Raw genomic sequence first — 14,581 nt, 5'->3', positions numbered from 1 at the left:
GCAGCCATGGTTGAAACATGAACAAGAACAACAAGCATTATTAAAAGAGAAAAGAAGCATGGTCATTCCTTACTAAAGTGACCTTATCCTATCGCCCATCACTTATGCGCTCATAAATTAGTTTGATAGTTGAGCTCTGTTTGGCTGTATGCTAATAATTCATAACTGGGGTCCGGAACTCTCGTGGGAAAAAACATTTTCGCGTCAGTTCTGTCTATCTGGGATACAATAGATACGTATAATTATACGTCATAATACTAAATGGTGGTGATTATATTGATCATTCTTACTACTTATTTTCTTTGAAGGATCAATATCATATTTTCATGTTATAATCTTCGGTATTATATCAGCTGGGGATGTAGCTCAGTGGTAGAGCGTTCGCTTCGCATGTGAAATGTCCCGGGTTCAATCCCCGGCATCTCCAGGACGTACTTTTTAAAAACAATTCCTTTAAAATATATCCTGAAGGAATAGCTTATTGTAATCATTTCAAATGAAATCATTTTGATATCAATAACCGTTTGATTACGTTAAGCAACGGAAGTGTTTGTGACTCATTAATTTTTACAAAAATAACCATCTTGTCAGTCTACACTTTATATGGTTTTAACTAGTCTTGCAGAATGTACATTGAAAGAGTCTCTTGAAAAAACTTTGAAGCGAATCCTTTTCAATATCAATAACCATCTGATCACATTAAGCAAATAAAGAGCTTGACACCCATTAATTTCGATAACAATAAACGGCTTCATATATGTACATATATACAGTAGAAACAGCTTATAGTCACTGGCTCAGGAATGACATTTGCATAGCGGGTGTAAACCCAGCCCCCGAATTTTTTTACAAATAATGTCATGGTTTATATTTATTTATTTATGTTCTTGGTTCTTTGAGAAGAAACTTAATTCAAGCTTCTTTTTACTCCCTGTTTTCTAAATCTGAGAAAACTAAAAAGGGGTGCAAATTTCGATTTTGCATTCCACAAAAATTTTAGGGGGTGCAAGCACCCCTCCCCCAGCGCCTCCGGTTTCCGGGCCCATGCTTATAGTTGTTCCTTTGGGACGAAGCCTTTTTGATGAATATACCCGACTGATTACATAAACTAAATAATGAATTTGAGCTTTACTGACTTTGATAACTCTGATGAGCGGCTGATAACATTATTCGTGATTCTAATAAGCATCTTCCACTATACAATTGCTAAGAAAAATAAAAGCAAACCAGAAGTGAATATACAACTGTATATGTGTAGATACATGTTTGGATATACCTGTGATTCTATTCAGCATCTGAAAGGTATCTGTAGAAAATTTCATTGAAAAATACCAATTTTTCTGACAATTATGAAGAAAAAAATTAATGAGGCACACTTGTGTAGGTATGCCGTTAGTAATCACTAACATATCGACAAAATCAAAGTGCCAGTCAAATATTGAAAAAAATTTCATCGATTCTTTCCCCCACAACTTTGCCAATGCCCAATCTTGTTAGAAATTTTATAAACCATTCTATAAAGCGCAAAGAATATTTAGAGCTTTCGGTCAAAATGCCTTAATATCGTGATTCTCAAATTTGGTTAGCCCCTCCTTCCTTTGAGAGTGTGAGAAGAGCTTGGACAAACTGTTTTGTTTAATAACAGGCAATCTTTCGGAGAAAGTATACGAGAAGTGAAAGTTTCTCGGCGTTTTCCGTAAAAAAAATTTTATCTTTATTTTTTTCAGCTGATGTTTACGTATATATGTGTTTATATGTCTGTGTATGTATTTTGCCCTTTTGTCCGACCAGCAGTTTCCCTATGCTCTCGCATTACTTCCCCACGCACAAGCAATTAAAAAACCCAAAATTTGTCAATTAAGCAAACCAATGCCCAAAAATCTCTGAGTTATCACCCCTGAAACAAAATCGCTCTTCTTCCAATCTACTATTTATACCTTCTCAAACCAAAAAGCTCCAAGCAGGCTGAACAATTCCTTTAATTGTATTGGCAGTCAGCAGTGTCTGGCCCATATAAACCACTACCAGCCTTCATATACTCATATATACTTATTATATATATATATATACTTATTATATATATATATATACAATGGCTTATTTACTTCGATCTGGTCTCACAAAGGTAAATATCATTTATTAAATATAAATATTAAAGAATATTTTAAAGAATTCATATTAATTTTTGGTGATATTGTTTAGATGTTTCAGGTAATTTACAGCTGTTTGTTTTATTATTTATGCCATAGACATGCTCTTTCTCCCCCCATGCACTCAACATTTGGGTACACGCACACTTACGTTTTCTTGTTCTATCTATCTATCTATCTATCTATCTATCTATCTAAATATATATATATATATATATATATATATATATATATCACGTGATATATCTATATATGTGTATTTACACACCACATAAAGACTATCTATATAATGTATGATTATATATATATATATATATATATATAGTGATTGTGTTTGTATATGTGTGTATATATATATATATATATATATATATATATATATATATATATATATATAGTACAGTGAATATAAAGGTAAAGTGTTTTTAGAATGGTGTTCATTCAGACATATTTTTGAAGAATCTTGTATTAAGGTGATAATAATAATAATAATAATAATAATAATAAATAAAGGTGAATGAACTAAAAGATAAGGAATGATAGGTTTTTTTACTGGCGGAGTAGAAGCGGAGATGAAGATGTACATTTTCCCCTCTTTGGATGATGAGATGGTCGTAATATGGTTAACCCATTGACTGTTTCTGAATGAAGACCCAAGTCTTGTGCAAGAAATGTGTCCATATATACTAATCAAACTTCGACCTTTTTTCTTATTAAATCAATCAATATCGATAAGGACGATTTTATTTTTCCCCGTTGATGGATTCTTGTGATTGTACAAGGTCAAAGCAAATGACATTAATTTCATTACAATAATGTATCATATATATATATATATATTTATTACGTACAATCACACACACACTCACACATTCCTATGTACAACATGTCTTTTAATATAATAGTTTCGCAACACCAACATATATATATATATATATACATATGTCTGTAAATAACACGCCGAGGCTCCGCGTAGGTGTTTCATACTTGTGATATCTACGATCTTCAGTAGATTCGAAGGACTAAGTCAGTAACTCTATAAATACACGCATCTCCACTGTAACATACATACATACATTCACATTCATGTACACATACATACATTCACATATTTACTACTCTACATAGTTTCCACAAACACACACACGTATATATTAATCTCGCACAAGCCTGAGGTGGTGGTGGTGGTGGAGGTCTTGCAAAGGTCATTAACATTACAGTTTCTCTCTTGATTAATTTCTCAAATATATATACCTGCTCGTTACCACCAATACTTGCAATGTAATGCAATGGACTATATCTTTATAGACATTGTTTCCGAAAGTATGTTGATCGCATCGAACATATATCGCAGCTACATAAACATGTAGACTGTCTGAGTACTATTCTATCGATTAAGAGTTATTGGATATATCTATGTATATATATACGTATATTTGTGTGTTGTGTATATGTATATATATATATATATATATATATATATATACCCACACTCGTACTACACGCTTGGTGTACAAACTAAAAGACTTTATCTATCTATCTATCTACTTACATGCATAATACACACACACACACACACACACACACACACACGTATATGCTGGAGACTGATCATTCACCTCTGTCACTACTCCAAGTGAGGTTTTGTCCTTAACGAGTTAAACTTGGGCATAACTACAGTTTAGTACCTCAGCGCTGACTTTTTTACTTACTCGTAACTTTTTCTTAACGCATATTATTTCATTTCTAAATACTTATGATCTGAATTGTATTAGACTAAACATGAACTAGTGTGTGTGTGTGTATATATTTATATACATACGTATACAATTATTTATTTATTATCATACCTTTCTATTTCATGTTGATAATGATAAGATTATTAATAATGTTTGTTTGTCAACATAATCGTCATTTCACACCTTCGGAAACATATCTGCACAGTTTTCTTTGAAAAATGTATTATTAAAATAAAGTAACTAAGTCGTAGGTGTTGAGGGGTAACAAAGTGTAGAAATGTGTAATGGTATGGATTTAAGAAATTGCAAGATATCCATCTCACCCGGGGGCAACAAAAATAACGAAACACTTTCCACTTTATCCTTTAATTCCGTGTGGAACATAGGCTGCCAAGAAGATATCTTCGTCTGTTCATCTCCAACAAAACCACCAACCTGCTTTTTGGGTACCTCGGGTACTCACCTTCTCTCTCTCTCTACATGCTGGTCACTTACAATAAAGAAATCTTCCCCTCTCTCTCTCTCTCTCTCTTTCTATAGACATACATGCGTAGACGCACATAAATATATGCACATATATAAATACATACACACACACACTTTCGGTGTGTCAAATTCAAAGGTACATGGTGAGATTATTTAGAATAAAGCTGGAAGTTCGAGTCTCATCAAGTTTAATCCATAATCCTGAAACTGACAATATATAGTCGTACAAACAATACAACTCAAAACACGAATGTGTGTGTGCATCGCACGGTCATCCCTTACATATATATATATATATATATATATATATATATATATCAATTTAAATAAGAGCTATAACGCGATCTATCGTAAAAACTTGTTTAATGACCTATGTACATTTCAGTGCACTATTGCATTGAAATGTACATTACGATGGATCGCGTTATAGCTCTTATTTAAATTGATATGCACACAAATTGTATGATAAACAACCTTTCATATGAGAATTTTGCTATGTTGATAACAGGTACAATATTTTTACCAAGTATTTGGTAGAGATCTAAATATACAAATCTCTCTCTCTCTCTCTCCCTCTCCCCCTCTCTCTCTCTAATTATGTGTATTTCTTCTATCTTAATGAATAAAAATTCTTCTGATAGAATAAATGGGTTAATAGAAACCAATGTAGCAAAAAACACAAAATAACTGTGGTTTAGTTCCTGTTTTTAAGGCAGGAACTCCTTGGAATTTTGGGTATTTGAGTATATTTAAGGATTGGAGAAAACGCATGTTATAATTGCATACTTTATTCCTACATATGTTTCAAAGGATTACAACCTGTGTGATCCATAGGGATCTTGTAATCCTTTGAAACATATGTAGGAATAAAGTATGCAATTATAACATGCGTTTTCTCCAATCCTTAAATTCTTATATATATATATATATATATATATATATATATATATATATATATATATATATATATATATATGTGCACGCATCTTACACTGGAGCTGTGGTTCTCAACCCGGGTCCATAGAAGATTTTGTTGTTGAAATTTATCTGCAATCAATTTTTTATATTTCTACAGTACATAAAATATGTTAACAGGAATTTTCTAAACGTCGAATGGTTATAGGGGCCCACTGGAGTAAAATACGAATCAGGGGTTCTATAACCATTTTTGTTTTACCAGTGGACCCCTGTGGTTCATGTTTTATTCTGGTGGATTCTCGTAGCCATTCCATGTTTTAAAAGATCCTTGGGATTCTTTACTTGTTTCAGTCATTTGACTGCGGCCATGCTGGAGCACCGCCTTTAGTCGAGCAAATCGACTCCAGGGCTTATTCTTTGTAAGCCTAGTACTTATTCTATCGGTCTCTTTTGCCGAATCGCTAATGTTAGGGACGTAAACACACCAGCATCGGTTGTCAAGCGATGTTGTGGACACACGGACACACACATACACGACGGGCTTCTTCCATCTACTAAATCCACTCACAAGGCTTTGGTCGGCCTGAGGCTGTAGTAGAAGACACTTGCCCAAGGTACCACGCAGTGGGACTGAACCCGGAGCCATGTGGATGGTAAGCAAGCTACTTACCACACAGCCCCTCCTGCGCCTAATATTACAATATAGTTTGTATATTGTAGAAGTATAAGCAATTGTACATAAATTTTAACAACAGAATCTTATTTGGACCCCTAAAGGTCACGTGGACACTGGTTGAGAACCAGTGTTTTAACTGATAACTTATTGACCATGCTTTTCGGAGCCAACGTGAGATTCTCTGCATGGTCACTGGACGCGCTAAAAGCAACAGCCAACTTTCTGTTGTCTTAAATGAAACGAAAGGACACATTGAATAAAGTAGTTGTCTTTGAGACATTGTGCATGTCGTGATGAATCTTGCATGGTCAGGTCTGCTTGAGGTCAGGGCAGACTGACATTATGGAGCTAAACCTCAAAAGTAGATTATCAGTTTCTCCTTGTCATTTATGCCTTCTCATGCGCGTGTACACCCCCCCCCCCCCCGGGTTTTGTTTGAATTCTTTCGATCTCTTATCCTTCCATTATCTCAATCTGTTAATGTTTTTACTAATAGCCGGTTAAATTCATCCCTTTACTTGACTGGATACTTAATTTATCCACCTCGGAAGAATGTAAAAAAAAAAATTTTTTAAATAGTAATTGACTGCAGCGGATTTCGAATTCAGAACGAAAAGATATTTTAATTGTATGAATAAATAGAGAATTATATTTGTCCTTCATTCATCTTTCGATGATCGACAAAATAAAACATCTGCCAATTTAATGTAATAATAATAATAATAATAATAATAATAATAATATGTGTGTCCATATAATACACATGCACTTAACGATGTACCCAACGTTATGTGCTGGGGTAGATTTGATGGTTTTTGTGTTATCTACCCATCTAAAACGAGCTGGTGAGGGGATTTATGATGATAGCTAGACCTGCCAGAAACAACAGCCAAATCCCCCTTCAAATCACACCCTACTGTCTTAAAAGAGAGAAAAATGCACACGTTGGATAATATAACCCCGGGTTCCCTACACTTAGAAGAGAACTCCAAAAGCTAGATGGTCATCAATGAACTGCTATTGATCTGCTCTTGATCAGATAATGCTTATCTGGAGTTAAACACTTACTACTTCTGCCCCCCCCCACTCTAATCTACCTGCCAAAAAATGAAAATTAAGAGCGGCCGTGTGTTTCGCGAGGACGATTTGGTGAAGTCGGATCTGCAGGTTCATCAGCTCTCATCTTTACAAAACGGATGGAACCACAAAGAAACTACATCCTGGAATCGCCGAATGTCGAAGAAATGCTACTAAGCATTTTGTTCATCACGCTAACGAGTCTGCCAGCTCACCGCCCTAATTTAATTTCTCCAGGCACAACTCCACAAATTTTACGGAGAGAGGGCTTAGTCGACAACGCCAAACCATAGTCATTTTACTGGTATTTTATTTTAATTTATCGATCTCGAAGTGATGAGGGGCAAAGTTTAGTTCAGTAGGATTTGAACTCGAAACGTGAAGGGACTTTAGAAATAGTGCAAGACATTTTGTCCGACGTTCTAACGAATAATTTCTTACATGATTGGAACAAGAATAGAAATCTGCAGGAGGGGTTGGTTAACCGGCGGATGAGGACCCCAGTACTTGATTGGAACTTTATTTCATTATTCGCCGGTAGGATGAGGTCCCTTAACAACAACGTGGTTTCGGGTTCAGTCCCATTGCACGGCACCTTGGGCAAATGTCTTCTACTATAGCCCCATGGCCAACCAATGCCTTGTGAGTGAATTTAGTAAACAGAAACTGTATGAAGCCCGTATGTGTGTTTGTCTCTATCGCTTTATTTGTGTTTATCTGCTCTTTTGCTCGACAACTGGCGTTGGGTTGTTTACTTCTTCATAACTTCGTGGTTCGGCAAAAAGAAACCGATACACTAAGCACAAAACTTTTTAAAAAACGTACCGGGATCGATCTTTCCGACTAAAGCCCTTCAAGGCAGTGCCCCAGCATGGCCGCTGTCCACTGACTGAAACAATAAACACTAAAAATAATAACAAACGGAAAAAGAATTATTGGTTGTTGTCGTCTAACCCACCCCACCATTATTCCTGAATACAGAAACCTAAGCTCAAACGACGTTCCAACTACGACCGTCCTGTCTTTAGACAAGCACAGTGTATTTAAGACTATTTTATCGAGTGTGTCGTCCTTACGTTTTTTTTTTTATGGTAGCGTGTGATTGTATTTGGCTGCTATTTCTAGCCTCTCGAACGGCCACGCAGAAGCTCCATCATTGCCTTTGCATTTTCCATTAAGTCCGTAACTATATGATCTTTCCTGCGTGTACTCAAGTCACATTGGAGGGGTTGTTATTAATTTAAGCATTCAAGGCCATTAACCATCGACCTCAGTACTTGAATAGCTCCCCCACTTTTTTTTTTTGTCCAATCGACTCTCAGAAGAGGAGATTCCAATGTAATTTTTTCCGACGTCTTAACGATTCTGTTATTAATCGGCAGTTACACGTATCTATCTATCTACCCATCTATCTATCTATCTATCTACCCATCTATCTATCTATCTATCCATCTATCCATCTATCTATCTACCTATCTATACATACATACATACATACATACATACATACACACACAAATGCATAACTTGTCGGTTGAACAGTGATTGAATGAAGAATACTTTGTCCTTCAATGGCATTGAGATGCACTGATCTCTTTCTCTCTCTCTCTCTCATATATATATTATTTCTCTCCACTATATCTCTTTGTGTATCTATCTATGTGTCTGTCTTGTTATACACACATACACATATTACGCAATATGTACATAGATGTATTCATGTATGTAATTATCTTATCTGACATGACATTTTATTGCTCTAAGTAGAGAATCTTCAAACACTGCTTTGTCATCGATGACTTCAACTACTTCACAGATAAATAGCAAGCGGTACAGCATGAAGATCACAGCTCCCCACACCCGCCCCGCGCCCCTTTCTTCCGAAATAAAAACGGATCTCGGGTTTCGTTCTCATTTCAGAAACGCATCTACAACACATGTATGTGTGCTTGCGTATATGTATGCATGTATGTATGTGTGTGCATATACGTATGTATTATATATAGTGTCTATAACTATAAACCTGGAGGCGTTTCTGTCCGCTTTGCCCTTTCTCATCTCTCCTTTTCTTTTTCTTTTCCTCCCTCTATTTCTCTGCTCTCATCCCTCCCTCTCTCTCTTTTCTTCCTTCTCTCTTTCTCCCTTCCCTCCCTCCACCCGTCTCTTTTCTTTCTCCTCTGTCTTTCCTCTCCTATGCTGTTTTTTTCTTTCTCTCTTCTCTCTCTTCCACTCATTAACTTTCTCCCTCTCCCCTCGTTTTTTAATTACCTCTCCCTTCTCTCTCTCTCTCTTCACCTCTTCATCTTCCTCTCATATTTTCCCTTCCCCCTTCGTTCTTTTCTTTCTTCCTGGGAAACGGAAGACTCGACTAATATGTCGAACACACACTGCTTCTATATTTGTGTAAACTTTATAGTTTCGTTAGTGTCAGACAAAATACTCTGTCGTATCTATTTATTCCAGTTCTTCACTTTCTGAGTTCAAATCCCGTTGAGGTCACTTTATTCTATTTTTTTCCCCATCTTCCGAGAACTCAATGCAAAATATCAATATAATACTGATGTCGATATAATCGATTTTTTTTCTCAGTTACATTCCAAATTCCTGGTCTTGTTCCCAAAGCTCTCCCTAGGTGTACACAGAAATTTGCTTACCTTTCACTTGTTTCAGTCACTGGAATGCGGCCATGCTGGGGCACTGCCTTGAAGGGTTTTGTCGGACAAATCGACCCCAGTACTTATTTTTTCCTAAAGCTTGTCACTTATTTTGTCGGTCCATTTTGCTGAACTGCGACGTCATCGAACTGTAAACAAACCAATACCGGTTGTCAAACGGTAATGAGGGATAAACACAAAGTCGCACGCACATACACACACACGCCGGGCTTCCACACAGTTTTCGTCTACAAAATCCACTTACAAGGCTTTGGTTAGCCCGGAGCCATATTAGAAGACACTTGCCCAAGTTGCCTGCCACGCAGTGGGACTGAACCCGGAACCATGTGGTTGGAAATCAAATTCCTTACCACATAACGACTCCTGCACCTATTTAGTATTTGTTATTTTTTTTGGCTCTTTACACTCTGAGTTCAAATCCCGGTGTAGTAATTCTGCACATATATTTTATCTTCCAGCTATTCGAGGACGGTAGCACAAAATACCAACCAAATACTGGAGTTAATGGGGGAATATATAGAGATCTTCACCCTGGGGGTGGGGGCTGGAAAACCATTAACGGTCAATATAAGGATCTTCACCCGGGAACAAAAAAAAAAACCCAGCCTGTTGGGTGTTAACAAGTACGTAGGAAACGGATATGAAAAAAAAAAAATGTGCGCTGATAACCCTGGGAGGGTGGAGAGGGACTTTCGGATATTTCACAAGATCCGATTTTTCCGTCATAACTTCCGGTAAAATGAATATATATTAATTTTTTTTTTTTTACGGAATCCCACGTTTTTTTGGTTATGGAGGATCCAATTCTGAGAAAAATTTTTTTCAAAAGTCGCATTTTCAAAATTTCAAAGAATACATCCTGGGGTCGATTTACTCGACTGAAAGGCGGTGCTCCAGTGTGGCCTCAGTCAAATGACTTGAAACAAATAAAAGAATAGATATACTCACACAGACACACAGAATATGATATTCTGTAGTTTACATCTTTGAAATTTCATGCACAAGCTATTTTGCCAAATGTGGCTTGTATTTGGATTGAACCTTGCACCACATAGTCGTGAATGGAGCTATTTAATTATTCAACCATTACTAAGCTAGTTAATTATATAATTACCACTTCATCTTATCTTCTCTGCTCCATTGCTTTCTAGTCTTTTGAAACTCGTTCATGTGTGACAAGATAATTTCTTGTGTTCATTCTGTTAGATTAATGTTCCATGCTTGGGTAACTTTTTACCTCTATGCACACTTATGTGTCTAGATTTGGTTTGGTGCACGCGTTTATGCCAATTATTCACTGGAATATAATTGCATGGCACCTTGAACAGGTGTCTTCTACTATAGCCAATGCTCATGGGTCTGCTCGATCAGAGCCAACTCGGGGCTAAATGACAGCACTTCACTCTGTTAGGCACATTTGCAGCTGATGTTGTTCTCTCTCTTCTCCTCCAGTCGCCCCCCCCTTTCAATGACATTTATCAGATGTCATTGACCTACAGATATGTTGATAGGTTATCAGCTACACCTGTCTGGAGGTGGTTGTGACCTCCAAAGGTCAAAAACAATGCACTCCTCCTTCCTTCATTACACATACACACACACACACACACACACACACACACACACACACACACACACACACACACACACACACACACACACACACACACACACACACACACGAGGCAAGCTGGCAGTATCATTAGCATGTTGGACAAAATGCATAACAATATTTCCTCTAGTTCTTTACATTCCGAGTTCAAATCTCACTGAGGTCAACGATGAAATAATGCACCAGACAAGTATTGGGGTCAATGTAATCAACTCGTCCCTTCCCCTGAAAACTGCCGCCCTTGAATCCTGTGACTGACCAGCGCCCTGTTGTGATCTTGGTCACTTACATTTCATAGAAACCAGGTAACTGGCTTTAAGAGTCTCAAGAAGCATCAGGTACAGGCATGCCAGTGTGGATAGGAAGTTTGATTTCTAACCATGCTGTCCTGAGTTCTATCTCACCATGTGGCACCTTGGTTAAGTGTGGCTCCCACCCATTATATATTGCAAAGTAACCATGTATCTTCTCTGTAGCAAGACATCTGATTGTCCTTCTGTCATACTTTAGCCTTTCAGCACCTGGCATAAAGCCACTTCCCCCTCTACTGTAACCCCACTCAGACAAGGTCCTTTTCTTTATCTTGGGACTTACTTGGTGGTCTCATTAGTACCTGTGTTAGGAAAAAAAGCATCCAGTACATTCTGTAAAGTAGTTGGTATTAGGAACTTGTAAGTTGAATGACCCTGATGAGGCTCTGATCATCCACTTGTTAAGACGTAGTTACTATGAAAGGTCATTGGTGAATAATGATTTAGTTTCTATATAGTATCGGAAATATTTGAGTTGTGTGTCATTTATGAGTAATGGGATATTAGTTACGGGTGGATGGGTACCTGTGTGTTTTCTTCATATGTGCTGTGCTTGTGACTGGGTACAGTTGAATGAAATTAGGTTGTTATACTCCTCTCCCCTTCACTCTCTACCACCACCACCCATCATTTCTAATGTCCTTTTTTCTATGCTTGCATGGGTAGGTCAGAGTTTGATAAAGCAAAGTTAGTGTTAGGAACATAAATTGTGACTATGGTTTGGTGGAAGATTTTGATTCAAAACTTATGAAGACAAGACATTTATACTACAGAACCAGAAATGGTTTCAGCCAGATTGGTATCAAAATGGCTAAGATGTATTCACTTGATTCAATTTTTACTTGTCACTCACTGATTTGTGACCCTTTCTCTGTGCAACAAATCTGTCTCCATTGAAATGGCTTCAGTGGAACCAGCTTACATGGAATTGCTCTGTTTATTTTATTCTATTTTATTCTTTTTTTTTTTTCTTTTCACAGAGACTCTATACTCCCAATATGGTTACACAACACCTTCGTATGTACTCAGCAGCGGCTTCAAAGGTCAGTACATTAATATTCTCTCTCAATATATATATCTAAAATTCTACATGTCATGTGGGTAGGGGGAAAAAATGCCAAGCTCTGTCCACTCAAAGCACATCTGCTTATTCCAGGCAGAACCATTACCATGCCAGGCAAAATGCTTAGCGGCATCTCGTCTGTCCTTATGTTCTGTGTTCAAATTCTGGTGAGGTTGACTTTGCCTTTCATCCTTTTGGGGGTCAATGAAATAAGTACCAGTTATGCATTGGGGTTGATGTAATCAACTATCCCCCTCCCTCCAAAATTTCAGGACATGTGCCTAGAGTAGAAAGAGGATTCTTCTTCTTCTTCTTCTTCTTCTTCTTCTTCTTCTTCTTCTTCTTCTTCTCCTCCTCCCTTCCTCTCCCCCTCCTCCTCCTCCATTCTGTTTCTATTTCTTGCTGAGTGTCTTCCTGACACCAAGGACAGAGAATTGCACTGTATACATTGGTAGGCCAAACACACCAGATTGTTCCGTTCCAAGACAAAGGGGGAAAAAAGACGGTAGAAAAAGGAAAAAATAAAAAAAAAGAGTAAAAAAGAAAATAAAAGGGAAAAAAACAAAAGAAAATTCACAGTGACAATGCCCTTGGACATGCTCAACTGGTTAAGTAGGGACATGCTCAACTGGTTAAGTAGGGACATGCTCAACTGGTTAAGTAGGGACATGCTCAACTGGTTAAGTAGGGACATGCTCAGCTGGTTAAGTAGGGACATGCTCAACTGGTTAAGGTCAAACAATTGACAAGCAAATCTGTGGTATTAAGCAGAATATTTGCTGTAACCCATCTTTTTATACCAAGGCAAAACAATGTGCACGATAGCACTTCCGATCAGTTAAGATCAGAAGCCATGAGAGCCACTGCCTGGTACTTTATTGTTGTTGTTGTTGTTGGTTGTTGTTGTTGTTGTTGTTATTATTATTATTATTATTATTATTATCATTATTATTTGTCTTTGTGGCAGGTTGCTATGAGCAAATTTGAAACCAACAAGTATATTGACTATGACAAAATGAAATTCAATGTCGACGTCGTTAAGGACAGGTAAGTGAAGCTGGCTGTTGTCGTTTAGCCATGGGTCAGCTTCAATTAAGTTCACCTATGATTAAAGACACTCCAACCATGACAAGCCTGCCTTTTTTTTTATTTATCAGTGTGTTCTTGTTTCTTTTTTCCAAGATGTCACAATGTAATTGGGCTACAACTTATACTTGAGTAAATACAGTATGCACACACACACACACACACACACACACACGCACATATATATCATATCATATTTGTGTGTATATAATTTTCATTATTTTATACATGATTTTAACGAAAAAGACTGAAGTGCATCCTATACATGAGTAAATCCAATATGCACACACACATATCCACACACACATACACACACACATGCACAGACACATGTATGTACATATTTACTTAAACACAGTGTTCAGTTACCTGGTTTTTGAAGAATTTTTAACCCTTGTCCTCTCTCTCTTTTATATCTTCTGGCAGACTTGGCAGACCCCTAACACTCTCTGAAAAGATTGTGTATGGACATTTAGACAAACCTAAAGAACAGGTAAATTTCTTGTGTATCCCTATAAGTTCATTCTTTAACCCTTTTTGTTACTAACCCTCCTGAGATTGTCCCTTGTATGACATAAAGATTCCTGTTTATAAAATGATCTAAATTAAAACTTCCCATCAAAATTTTATGTCGATTTATGTTCAAATACCGGCTTAATAACCATCTTAAAATTATTTCAATAAATTCTTTATTTCCAAAATTTATCTATTTATAAAGTTGGTTTATTTTAACAGATATAAAGGTAACAAAAGAATTAAAATGATCTATACTGAAACTTTTTATCAAA

General features: G+C 36.8%; 1 protein-coding gene and 1 non-coding gene across 2 annotated transcripts in view; both read left to right on the top strand.

Moving 5' to 3' along the window:
• The first annotated feature begins 355 nt into the window (after positions 1–355).
• Positions 356–427, top strand: Trnaa-cgc (transfer RNA alanine (anticodon CGC)). The gene has a single exon. It is a non-coding gene; the product is annotated as a tRNA-Ala (tRNA).
• Positions 428–1,907: 1,480 nt separating this feature from the next.
• The window catches only part of LOC106870033 (aconitate hydratase, mitochondrial), a 30,186-nt gene continuing 17,512 nt past the window's right edge, over positions 1,908–14,581 (top strand). The window contains exons 1-4 of the mRNA XM_014915999.3: positions 1,908–2,125; positions 12,625–12,687; positions 13,675–13,754; positions 14,220–14,286. Of these exons, the coding sequence (XP_014771485.1) occupies positions 2,093–2,125; positions 12,625–12,687; positions 13,675–13,754; positions 14,220–14,286 (243 nt within the window). The 5' untranslated portion in view covers positions 1,908–2,092. The remainder of the gene's footprint in view (positions 2,126–12,624; positions 12,688–13,674; positions 13,755–14,219; positions 14,287–14,581) is intronic.

This window comes from Octopus bimaculoides, chromosome 18 (assembly GCF_046866305.1).
Source record: "Octopus bimaculoides isolate indiv1 chromosome 18, ASM4686630v1, whole genome shotgun sequence".
Taxonomy (NCBI): domain Eukaryota; kingdom Metazoa; phylum Mollusca; class Cephalopoda; order Octopoda; family Octopodidae; genus Octopus; species Octopus bimaculoides.
Note: the sequence above shows the minus strand (reverse complement) of the source record. Positions and strands in the feature narration are given on the sequence as shown.